The sequence below is a fragment of the Protomyctophum parallelum genome (genome assembly GCF_964188405.1).
Source record: "Protomyctophum parallelum genome assembly, chromosome: 1".
Taxonomy (NCBI): domain Eukaryota; kingdom Metazoa; phylum Chordata; class Actinopteri; order Myctophiformes; family Myctophidae; genus Protomyctophum; species Protomyctophum parallelum.
Window position 1 is genome coordinate 10,999,333 of NC_139697.1, and position 13,270 is coordinate 11,012,602.

The window sequence follows — 13,270 nt, forward strand, 5'->3', positions numbered from 1 at the left end:
TCTCCTCTCCTCTCCTCTCCTCTCCTCTCCCTCCCCCCCCTCCTCTCTCTCTCCTTTGGGAAATCAACGTCAGAAAGAGTGAAACCACACGTGACTGACTGGCGTATGTGGAAAAGCCATCTGTAAAAGATTACAAAAGACCATTAAAAGCCCATTCAAGACCCGCTCGCCTCCCTGCGTGCAATTTGTACGAACGCGTTCCCGGCTCATTGTAATCTGGGTAACAAGTGTGCCATCTTGACTGTTGATTTGCTAATTCGCCGATCGGATCCACCTTTCTGCATCTAATTGGATAATAACACATTCATTAGAGTGAGGACCTGAAAGGAGGCACGGAGAACAATTATTGTTCTCTGTGTCTCCTTTTAGGGACCTTGCGCTAATGAGGAGCGCTGCGTTTATTATCCTGAGTGTTTAATTTGTATCTGTCTTCTTATAATTGATTAATGTGTGGTTCTATTTGTTAATTTCTTCACGCGTCCATCTGTTCCTCTCTCTGCTCCTATTGGTTAACTCTGTTCCTCTCTCTGCTCCTATAGGTTAACGGGATTCCAGGTGCCGCCCCCTGTCACCAGTACAGGAAATGTGTTCTCTCTGAGGTTGACCAGCGACTTTGCTGTCTCAGCTCACGGCTTCAAGCTCAACTATGAAGGTACGAGTCTGTGTGTGTGTTTGTGCACGCACGCGCATGTGTGTGTCTGTGTGAGTCTGCGAGACGACAAATATTTATACTGTATATACAGTGATATGCACGTGTATCTGCATATCGTGTAGGGCTCAACGAATCAAACTTTGGAAGTCATTTCCCCAGCAATGACAGTAGCCGCACACTCTGCATGAGTCTGACATCCTGACTCTGCACTTCTTATTTTTGCTATACTATACCGTAGCCTCTCTTGTCAGAGAGGTATAGGCATGGTGGGGGTAATTCACCCATCTCCCATTACCGAGACGGACCATCTCCTCCGAATGCTATGCCTCCTCGCACCTCTGGGAATCAATTTGACCAGCGGAGAGTGACTAAAGGCGTGCGTTCATACTTTTTTGCGCGCTGGTGTCGCGTGCTGAAGATGGCATAACTATAAGCTCATGTGTAGCCCTGGGAACATAGTTCTGGGTTCTATCCACTGTTTCCTTGGCGTGAGGCAGCTCCATGTATAATACATATATATGTGTAAGTACACCCCCTGGGCATGATGCTATAGTATGTTGCAGTGACTTACACTCAATGCTGCCCTTGATGTGGAGTGCCAGTTAGTGAGGCACTGGGTCCTGTTTTTATAGTCTCTGGTATGACTGGGCTGGGATTTGCAACGTCCGAACTCCCAGTCTCAGGGCGGACACGCTAACCACAAGGCCACGGAGCCACGGAGCTAAGCATCACGTGACATAATGTGGGGATTCGTTTGACCAGCGGTGCTCTGGCACAATCACAGCCAATTGTGTTCTTCGGAACACCTGGGCAAGCCAGATGCGCACTAACTATACCCCTGCACCACCCGTAGAAGTAGTGTTACACATGTCTTTATACATGGTAGTAGTTTTACTGTATACATGTCCCGTGAGAAGAAGTTAAATCAGAACCCAGCTTAGTAAGAGGTTTAAAGTAAAAAAATATTTAGGACGACCGTTCTTCACTAGTCCGATCCAGAAGAACACAGTTTGCCGGCCACTGCTACAGAGCTGACAATGAGGTTATATCTTCCCTTCTTCTCTGGAATCCTGCCTCAAAGCAAACCAGAGGTATAAAACTATCGTTCCCTGATGTCATCGCTAGGGATACATGCAGTAAGCAGGAACTGGGGATGGCAATGAAGGACCGGGAAGTCTGCCGTGGCATTGTGAAATCCATGATCTCGACCGCGGTCGAAAAATGATGAATGAAATCAGAACACAGCAGAAGACATGGGGGCCATTTTGCTGTGCTACAATGTGGCACAGCTTGGCTGAGGAGCCAATGGGGCGGGCTTATGACTGAACGCCTCAAAGTCAGAATGATACGATATCTTAATGTTAAACACAAGAACTCGTATTGTGACACTAGGGGAGGCAATCCAATTCCAAACCACTCACTGGTTCCTATATTCAAAATGGTTGTAATTTGTTTGGTTGTCACTCTCTTAAGAAGGTTCGATGTCTGTGTTAAATGGAAGAGATTCAGATTAGCCTTGTCGCACTTGTTAGTGAAACTGTTACATGTGAGGTGACAAACATTTAATGTAGTACGGGCACCAGCTTGCTAACCAACTCCCAGATGAACAAACACATGCACGTGGCTTGACACACACACACACACACACACACACACACACACACACACACACACACACACACACAAACACAAAGAGAGAGCACTGTGCATGTCAAGCCTGCGGTTGTCCCAGCTGGTTGCTTGTGTTAATGATATGACATGCTGCTAAAGTGTGTGTGTGTGTGTGTGTGTGTGTGTGTGTGTGTGTGTGTGTGTGTGTGTGTGTGTGTGTGTGTGTGTGTGTGTGTGTGTGTGTGTGTGTGTGTGTGTGTGTGTGTGTGTGTGTGTGTGTGTGTGTGTGTGTACATGCGTGTATGGGTTTTCAGCCCTTGCGAGCGTGTTGGTGTCAGACTGTTTGCGTGGTTCTGAATGGGCTGGCTCTTGGCTTAGCCCTTGATGATCACATAACTGGCAGAAGAACAACGCCCCGGTTAAACTCTGCAGACATGCAGTGTTGCTGTGAACCGTCCCAGATTCATCTGGTGGCACAAGTCCTTGCTCATACAGCCCTTGGCTCAGGCTCGCCGTGTGCGTGTATGTGTATGTGTATGCATGTGTGTGTGCGCACGTGTGTGTGTGTGTGCATGCGTGCGTGCTCTCACTGAGCGCATCCAGGAGACTTATCTGAACCCCCCACTGTGGACACATTTAGCTCATTGGCTCAGTGTGTGTAGGGGGGTGGTGGGGGGGGGGGTGGGGGGGTGCGTTCACACGCAACAATCCTGTGCTTGAAATAATGTGATGATGTGAAAACGGTACAGTGCCTTCGGAAAGTATTCACACCCCTTCACTTTTACCACATTTTGTTTTGTTACAGCCTCATTTCAAAATGGATTAAATTTGTTTTTTTCCTCATCAATCTACACACAATACCCCATAATGATGAAGTGAAAAATGTTTTCTCAAATATTTTGTTAATTTATAAAAAATAGGAAACTGGAAAAACACATGTACATAAGTATTCACACTCTTGACTTAGTACCAAGTTGAGGCACCTTTGGAAGCAATAACAGCCTTAAGACTTTTTGGGAATGATGCTACAAGCTTGGCACACTTGAATTTGGGGTATTCTCCTGCACTTTTTCACTGCAGATCCTCTCAAGCTCTGTCAGGTTAGACGGGGAGCGTCGCTGAACAGCTATTTTCAGGTCCTTCCAGAGATGCTCAATGGGGTTCAAGTCTGGGCTCTGGCTGGGCCACTCAAGGACATTCACAGAGTTGTCTTCGTTATCTTAGCTGTGTGCTTGGGGTCGTTGTCCTGTTGGAAGGTGAATCGTTGACCAAGTCGGAGGTCCTGAGCGCTCTGGAGCAGGTTTTCATCCAGAATGTCTGTACACTGCTCCATTTATCTTTCCCTTTATCCTGACAAGTCTCCCAGTTCCTGCCATTGAAAAACATCCCCATAGCATGATGCTGCCACCACCATGCTTCACCGTAGGGATGGTATTTGCCAGGTGATGAGCGGTGCCTGGTTTCCTCCAGACCGAAGCCTCTCCTCAATAAAAGGCACATGTTTGCCAAAAGGCACCTAAACGACTCTCAGACCATTATTAACAAGATTCTTTGGTCTGATGAAACCAAAATAGAGCTTTTTGGCCTGAATGCCAAGCGTTACGTCTGGAGGAAACCAGGCACCGCTCATCACCTGGCAAATACCATCCTTACGGTGAAGCATGGTGGTTGCAGCATCATGCTGTGGGGAGAACAAGTCTCCCAGGAACTGGGAGACTTGTCAGGATAGAGGGAAAGATGAATGGAGCAGTGTACAGAGACATCCTGGATGAAAACCTGCTCCAGAGCGCTCAGGACCTCCGACTTGGTCAACGATTCACCTTCCAACAGGACAACGACCCCAAGCACACAGCTAACGAAGGATTGGTTTTAGGACAACTCTGTGAAAGTCCTTGAGTGGCCCAGCCAGAGCCCAGACTTGAACCCCATTGAGCATCTCTGGAAGGACCTGAAAATAGCTGTGTAGAGACGCTCCCCCTCTAACCTGACAGAACTTGAGAGGATCTGCAGTGAAAAAGGGGGAGAATACCCCAAATTCAAGTGTGCCAAGCTTGTAGCATCATTCCCAAAAAGTATTAAGGCTGTAATTGCTTCCAAAGGTGCCTCAACTTAGTACTAAGTCAAGAGTGTGAATACTTATGTACATGTGTTTTTCCAGCTTCTTATTTTTTATAAATTAACAAAATATTTGAGAAAACTTTTTTCACTTCATCATTATGGGGTATTGTGTGTAGATTGATGAGGAAAAAAACGAATTTAATCCATTTTGAAATGAGGCTGTAACAAAACAAAATGTGGTAAAAGTGAAGGGGTGTGAATACTTTCCGAAGGCACTGTAAATAGTGATGACGGTACAGAAGTGGGAGGTGTTCCCTCGGTCATGGCACGTTGTGAACGTTCCGGCGTTTAGCTCACCAGCAGCCAGGCAGCCAGTAAGCCCTCGCTGCACAGCGGGGGGTTTGATCTCAGCGGCAGAAATATCCTGAGTCATGACAATTATCTACATGTAATCCCTTGACATTGAAATGCAGAACCCAGCGGGAAAGTAAAAGTCCTTGTCATTGTTTAAGCCACGCGTTGGCAATATAATGCATCCCCCATTTTGCTTTCGAGGGAAAGCAAATGGCTAATTTAAATCCGGGAGTGTTCAAATGGGACACCATACTGTAGCTGAATGGGTAGAGAGGCCTTCTGGGAATCAGAAGGTCCTCGCTTTGGCCCCTCCATACTGTAGCTGAATGGGTAGAGAGGCCTTCTGGGAATCAGAAGGTCCTCGCTTTGGCCCCTCCATACTGTAGCTGAATGGGTAGAGAGGCCTTCTGGGAATCAGAAGGTCCTCGCTTTGGCCCCTCCATACTGTAGCTGAATGGGTAGAGAGGCCTTCTGGGAATCAGAAGGTCCTCGCTTTGGCCCCTCCATACTGTAGCTGAATGGGTAGAGAGGCCTTCTGGGAATCAGAAGGTCCTCGCTTTGGCCCCTCCATACTGTAGCTGAATGGGTAGAGAGGCCTTCTGGGAATCAGAAGGTCCTCGCTTTGGTCCCTCTGGTTCATTCAAACCTTTATTTATTCTAATTTGCCCTCGTTTGCAATGTCGTCGAGATACATCATGGTACAATTTCATTTTCACGTCAATATCCACATCAATGATAAAACAAAACAAACGTATTAACGTATCCCTATATCCCAAGTGTCCCTGAGCAAGACACTTAACCCCCGAACTGATCCCTGTGTGCTCCGTTATATGTGTAAATGCACGGGACAATTATTGTACAAAATGTACAGTGACTTAAATGCCCCCCCAAGGAATGAGGATAAGTTGAATGAATGATGCAATGTGACTGTATCATTACCATTACTTACCATAGGCTACTGTATTCAGTATGTTGGCACCCTGGAGAGAGACATGAGAAGATAAGATACACATTCAGTATAGTCTTATAACCGACGGCATATGGAAGCTGTAACACTTACATTATGGATGAATACAGTATGTCAAATATATAAGAAAATCTCTCTATCTCACTCTCTCCGTCTCTCTTTCACACACACACAGACAGACACACACACCCACGCCATATCACCAAAGCCCAAAGGCCCCCAAAACCCTTGCCCTGGAAAGGCCTCTGCTTAAGTGGTAGATTGGATAAGACAGCGGCACATTCAACTTCCATGGTCGCGTGGCGCTGGTGATGACGGCAGCGGGTCCGCGGTCGGGGCCCAGGCACTCGCCAGGGTCCACAGGACACATCCTTATGTGTCAGTCATGCTAACGAGGACCAGCGCTTCCCCTCTCGTGTCAAACCCACAGGGCCGTCTGCTAGTGGAACAGCAGACAGCCTCCTCATTACTGGGGAAGATAATTCGATAGATGGACCTTGCCGTCCGCTGAACTGTGGTATTTTACACCAGAGAGATGAGTTGGACTGTCTTCCTCGGATTTGCCGAGGAGTAATTTATTAATTTGCTTCAAATCAAAGCCAGAGTCGAAAACGTATTGGAGATGCAGTGTTGAACAACTCATTTCTGCACGGCAACACTGTGTCATTAACTGTATTAGTATAGATAAAAAAAAGAAAAAAGATAATGTATAGCTATAGCAACACTTACAGATTGCTGGCTGCCTTTTGTGGTTGCATGTACATACTTCGGTGGTGTGAGCTGGGTGCATGTTGGCGGGGGGGACCCTTATGGATCTGTAACTCTGAGAGTGTAAAAAATGGAAACAAATGAACCTGTAATGATCAATTCGGTTCCGTTTTGTACTCTCTCAGGGTAATAGGGGGGTCCGTGGGACTATCAAACCGTGGGTCCTTTAACCGAATGAGTTTGAGAGTCACTGCATTTACAAGTCCAGCTCGTGCATGGCAAAAAGCCTCGACAAAACGGTTGCCCCGACAAGAACCTACAAAATGGGATAAACGCCTTACCCCGTGAAGGTCTGGTTCATCTGCACAACAAAGTCCCTCCGTCGTGCATTCCAACAGGGCAGATCGTATAGACTGTGGACCAGCAGGTGTTCTAAGCCTCCTCTTGGAGCCCCTCTGTGTCGTGTGGCTTCTGCCTGCTGTGAAGCACTTTGATGTGTGGATGGAGGAGTCTTTCTTCCTGTTTCTCTGAAGACTGAAGTCACATCATCACTAATTCATAAACCAACGCATGCCATGGGACACATAACGTGTGTGTGTGTGTGTGTGTGTGTGTGTGTGTGTGTGTGTGTGTGTGTGTGTGTGTGTGTGTGTGTGTGTGTGTGTGTGTGTGTGTGTGTGTGTGTGTGTGTGTGTGTGTGTGTGTGTGTGTGTGTGTGTGTGTGTGTGTGTGAGAGAGAGAGAGACAGAGAAATGTATAATTTAGCACAATGTCAGAAGCGGGTTGATATTCTGCTGATGAGATGGAATCACAGATGATCACAGTGCTTAGAGACACGCGCGTGCGCGTGCACACACACACACACACACACACACACACACACACAACAACAACAACACATCATGCATCATTCAATTGATTCTCTTGTAGATGAATTGTTTTGTCCTTTCCTGAAGCCATTCATCCTTCTTCCTCCTATACATTATTCTGTTCCAATTATTTTTGATCTCTCCTCTCCTTTTTCTCCATGTCCATTCCCCTTGTACTGTAGTCCCTTGTTACTGCTGATTCCCCGTATCCCCCTGCTGTCACTGACACCCTCAGTCCACTTCTTCGGTAAGCCTTAAAGCTGGACGCATGCTCCACTTTTCGGTGATCACCCTCTCACCACGGTGGTTGTGCACGGGGGTGACACTACTGCGCATACGAGACGACGCAACAACGCCTCGCATAAGCCCCAAACAGGCCGAGCTCATCACATTCCCCAACCAGGAACTACTGTAACTACTGTACCATTAACTACCTTAACATATAGTTATATGTTATATAAGTCGTAATACTTCATGAACTTTGCTATAAGTTGTTATGCACAATTATAACCAAGTGTTTTAATGCCTTACACGCACATTATAATGCGTTATGAATGTGATTATAATGCATTACAGACCCGACCTTCAATTAACCCATTCTGACCGGGCACCCATTTTGGTGTCAGCATCATGTTATGCTTTAGCTATTTAAAAATAGCAGATCTACAAGCTCATATCGCGCCACCGAGTGGCGCGATACGAGCTTGTAGGTCTGCTATTTTTGAAAAATCTAAGAGCGACTGACATTTTTAGAATCTGATCTCAGGTCAGAATGGGTTCATCAGACCAGTGTGTGTCCGGCGGAAACCTCGTATGAATCTGATCTCAGGTCAGAATGGGTTAAAGTGTGTATTCTAACCCCTATATGTTGGGAGGAACTTCACCCCTGTGCCACCTGTCCTGAGGGCCTACATAATTATATTCCATTCAAATGTGTTTCTAGTCTTTCTTACGCGACCTTACACCACTGTTAAGTTGTTCAGAAAGCCGTCAGGATTTAGCAGACATTTATTGGATCTGATCTCAGGTCTCAATGGGAGACGGCAGTGTTTGAACAGCGTGTTGCGGCACAGTACCATCATGTCAGAACCTTGTTTGGTGCATGCCACGGAGAAGATGAATGCTTTTGGCTGCGTGACAGAATGCGGAATAGGCATGCTGTTGATTCCAGGTATCCTGGGACACTTCGTATGGAGTGGTTGGACCATAACAAACAGCGCATGTTTGTTTGCCACGCGCATACGTCGGCGCACGCACATTTAAACACACACACACGCTCACACACACACACACACGTCTGCCTGTACATTCTACACACATGTTGACCCAACAGCCAACAGGCATGCACATATGGACATAGACTAGCCCAAACGCCCACTTGTAAACAACACCGCTCCCACATGTCATATCTTTTCACATTACATTCTACAGAGAGAGAACACATATTTGGCCTAGAACATGTTACGTGGCTAACAAGTCTGGAGGGATATTCCTCTCCTCTCCTCTCCTCTCCGTTCATCATCTTCATTCAATATGTCTTGGTATGGAAGCTATGTTTGGTCCAAATCTTAAGCACGCAAGTTGTCGGTAGTGCAGGTGGGAATGCTTTCTGGAGCCTCACATCAGACAGATGTCACTGTTCTGAATGTTGTGTGATCTGCGCTCTCCATCTGTGCAGATCTCCATTAGTCACACACAACATCTTAGGGGAAGTACACTTGCCCAGTCTTGATGAAACCAGGGTAAAAGACGGGGTGTTGCCAGATGTGGCTTTTACAAAAATGCTCTAATTGGACTACCGGGGGGATTGTATAGCAATTAGCTGAAGAAAAGAACACTGAACAGTCCTCTCCCTCGCCGTTTGGTTTCAGATACCGTCATTAGATTGTGTATAGCGATGCAATGCATCACCAGAAGTGATTTTTCTCCACAAAGCTCTTCAAAATGAAATATTATGTCTGGTATCAACGCACGCTCGGGAATTACGGTTGTGTCTCATGGATCGCTCGGGCAGAGGTGCTGCATCATTCAATCTGGCTTGCGTTAGTGAATGTATACTGTTGTTGCATTGATCAATGATTCCCAGGTTATAGCCGTTCAGTTGACACAGTATAGAGATATGCTGATGAATGTTGTAAGCTTCTGAACGCTTGTGGCTGTCCGCCTCCCACACTGGGTGAGGGAGCTGTGCTGTGTATCATAGTGGTGACTGGGTGGCACAGCCTGATCCACTGTTCTGCTGCTGTTACTTACACAAGTTCACGTCAGGGATGCAAATATGCAAATGCAATAATTCTTTCAATTGCTTATCTGATTCATCAATCTCGAAGCATACTTTATACAAATCAACGAATCAACCGGATTCTTTTTGTTGTTGAATCGACTAAACGTATTATTGTGATTAACCACACAAGCCCTATGTTATACATAGTTCTACAACGGTGGCACACAAATGATACGCGAAAATATATCTTGTTTTTTAAATCAATTGCACCACTACTGTTCATAATTAGGACCACATGCCGTGCAGACAGTCTGCTGTTCTAGCCTGGGTCTGCTGATGTGGGTGGACCGTGGGAGGGGAGTGCCTTGCTCGAGGGCATCGATGGTACTCGTCGAAGGTTAGAAATAATGACTTGTTCAGAATACCACTTTACACGACTCTCATCTGCATGTCAATGATTTAGCTTACCGTGTTGTGGCTGACTGGGGTCAGGGCACTCATGTTGGTTCCAAACATGTTAGTGATATAACATGGCTATATATTTTGATGACATCACAAGGCAGTTAAATACATTTTGAGGTTTGCATTGATGGTTTAGTGACACATACGATGGATGGATGCATGGATGGATGGATGGATGGATAGACTGTAGGCATATAGCTCTCTTATCCAGAGAGACCTACAAGTGCGAGATCAAAGTAAATGGCACACTAGTCAAATGACATGTACATAACTTTGTAATCAGTGCCATTAATTAGGATACCAGGTAAACGCCAAACCTTAGCATTTGTGACCATGTCTTTCTAAATAACATGCACGAAGACGTAGCCTATACCAATCTGGGGTATAACTGCATAGAACTGCAAGAATCAAAAAACAGCTGTTTGCACATGACATGCAAACAACTGGCATCTCTCAAAAACAAATTGGCAACAATAATTGATAGAAGGAATGATGCGTGCTACGAGGTGAGGTAGAGTGTATGTAGCCTTGACTTTTCAGACTGCAGCAGAAACTGGGTGGTGAGTCTGCAGTCCAGTCATAAAAACAAAAACAAAAAAAAACAATGGAATTTATATATTTCTTTAGTTGTCAGAATCTTTTCCTCTGTCTGTATGTCTACGTACGTCTGCTCATTCTTTTCCTCTACTGTTTCATTTGCCACAAAACAATAACAGTCCTATCTTTGATACGAAACAAAAGGTCAATATACGTTGCAGACACTGTTTATAATGAGATTCCACTCTCTTCAAAATGAGAGAGCAACACTTTCTCTCAAAGAAATCACGAATGGAGTTTGAAGATAAGGCCAGCGCTACATGGCACACCATAGAGCCAGAGGTGACACAGCTGCTTCCATAAACAAAATGTGGTGATAACAGGAATTATATAGACAATGCCTAATCTCATTTTGCTTATGTGCTTGGATGAGTCTCAAGCTTCCATCAGTAGCTATTCTCTGCATTCAGTTTTCATTCACGAATGATATTTTTTGAAGCTCTGGGCATCAACCACTGATATTTCACAGCACACACCGCACCAGCCGATTTGCAGATTTGCTATTTTTGGGTGAAGAGATTTGATTCAAATTTTTTTGGGTGAAAAATCTGTCCAAGTACGGTGGTAACTCAGGGTTTAAGTGGTTAAATGCATACTAGTCACACAACCTTTAAACACAAACAAAGGCTCAGAATACATTTTTCACATTACTTTGTAAAATGTGGTTAAACTTCATCGACTGAATCTCCCAGGGGTCTATCCTTGACCACCCACATTTTCTCACAGCGTGTTGTGAGCATGCAAGATCACATTTATTTGATCTGTTTTCACCTATTACGAGTTTACGACATGCCTCGAATAGGGACACTAGGGTTCGTGTGGTTAAAAAGAAAAAATAGAAAAAGAAAAGAAGATAAAGAAACACTCTCCGGGCCAACACATTATATGAAATGCATTTGTCCTCTAGTTATTCGGATGAGAACGAGCAATTCATTCCAGGTCGCAAAAAGACTGGAATCAATCTTCAGAGACGAGCATTAAAAGAACATCCCAACATTCATGTCATCTGCTCTCTGATCCCTTATCAGCACTCTGATTGATTTTCACTCTCCGCTGTCACTGACTTGGACATGATGAGAGTGTAAAAAAGTCACTGTGTGTGTGTGTGTGTGTGTGTGTGTGTGTGTGTGTGTGTGTGTGTGTGTGTGTGTGTGTGTGTGTGTGTGTGTGTGTGTGTGTGTGTGTGTGTGTGTGTGTGTGTGTGTGTGTGTGTGTGTGTGTGTGTGTGTGTGTGTGTGTGTGTGTTGCTTTATGTGTTCAGGTTTGTGTCTTTGTGCTTCTGTGCGCAAGTGTGACGTGTGTGAGTGCGCATGCACGTGCGTGCGTGTGTGGGATTGAGGCTGCAGCTGCTCTGATCTTTATCAAAGAGACCTGAGGGGACTGACAATATCCACTCTTCTATCCATCTCCCGTCCATCGCACGATCTCTCCCCCTCCCTCTCTCTCCCTCTCTCTCTCCCTCTCTCTCTCTCTCTCTCATCAGTGTAATTTAATTAATGTCGTAGTAGAAGGAAGGTGACTCTTATCTATAAGATGAACATACGAGGCCTATAATGTTAGAGCTTTCTATGGACATTTGACACTCAAAGATGGATGGATAATAATAATAATATATTAATTCAACTTTCCCCTGTGCTAGAGTACTATTTGACCAGAAGTATACACTTTGACTGAGCTACTTTCCCCTGTGCTAGGGTACTACTAGTTGACCAGAAGTATACACTTTGACTGAGCAACTTTCCCCTGTGCTAGGGTACTACTATTTGACCAGAAGTATACACTTTGACTGAGCAACTTTCCCCTGTGCTAGGGTACTATTTGACCAGAAGTATACACTTTGACTGAGCTACTTTCCCCTGTGCTAGGGTACTATTTGACCAGAAGTATACACTTTGACTGAGCTACTTTCCCCTGTGCTAGGGTACTATTTGACCAGAAGTATACACTTTGACTGAGCTACTTTCCCCTGTGCTAGAGTACTATTTGACCAGAAGTATACACTTTGACTGAGCAACTGTCCCCTGTGCTAGGGTACTATTTGACCAGAAGTATACACTTTGACTGAGCTACTTTCCCCTGTGCTAGGGTACTACTAGTTGACCATACACTTTGACTGGAGTACTCCTGGGTTTAAGTGCACTCAGTGTCCGCCACTGCTGAGCGAGCGGCAGCGGTACCGTGAGGAGCAGCGTTCTGACTAGGGATGCACCGATCCGGCTTTTTGGCATTCGATACCGATTTCGATACATGGGGGTCCAGTATCTGCCGATACAGAGTACCGATCCGATACCCCCCACAAAGAAACGTAATAACCTATTAAGCTGTATGCCTCACTGTGTGGAGTCTGGAATCATTATTTTGTGTAAGGCAACATCAAGGCTTGACTTAAACATTACTTTCCCAACTTTGTAAAACAAAATGTAACAAACACAGATATAAATGCACTGAATTATTTATTAAATAACTGTGCAACAATTAGACCAGGTTAATGTGTGCGCAGGCTAGCCTGGCTGCATTCCACATGTTATACTGTCAATACTACACTGCTGTGTCACAGAGGGGGTAGAGTTGTTTTCATACTGTAATTACACATAATTATCGGATCGGATCGGATCGGATAATGGATCGGCCACCGATCCGATACCCGATCTAGAATTTTAGCCTGGATCGGCGCCGATCTCCGATACGAGTATCGGATCGGTGCATCCCTAGTTCTGACCTCCCTGCTCTGCCAAGGGGACTCCAGCGGTGACTCATTGTTCTGAAAC

General features: G+C 45.4%; 1 protein-coding gene across 1 annotated transcript in view; it reads left to right on the plus strand.

Moving 5' to 3' along the window:
- csmd3b (CUB and Sushi multiple domains 3b) overlaps positions 1-13,270 on the plus strand; it is a gene marked incomplete at its 3' end in the record, with an annotated part of 548,364 nt that overhangs the window by 162,518 nt on the left and 372,576 nt on the right. The window contains exon 4 of the mRNA XM_083771581.1: positions 540-652. Coding sequence (XP_083627707.1) covers positions 540-652 — 113 coding nt within the window. The remainder of the gene's footprint in view (positions 1-539; positions 653-13,270) is intronic.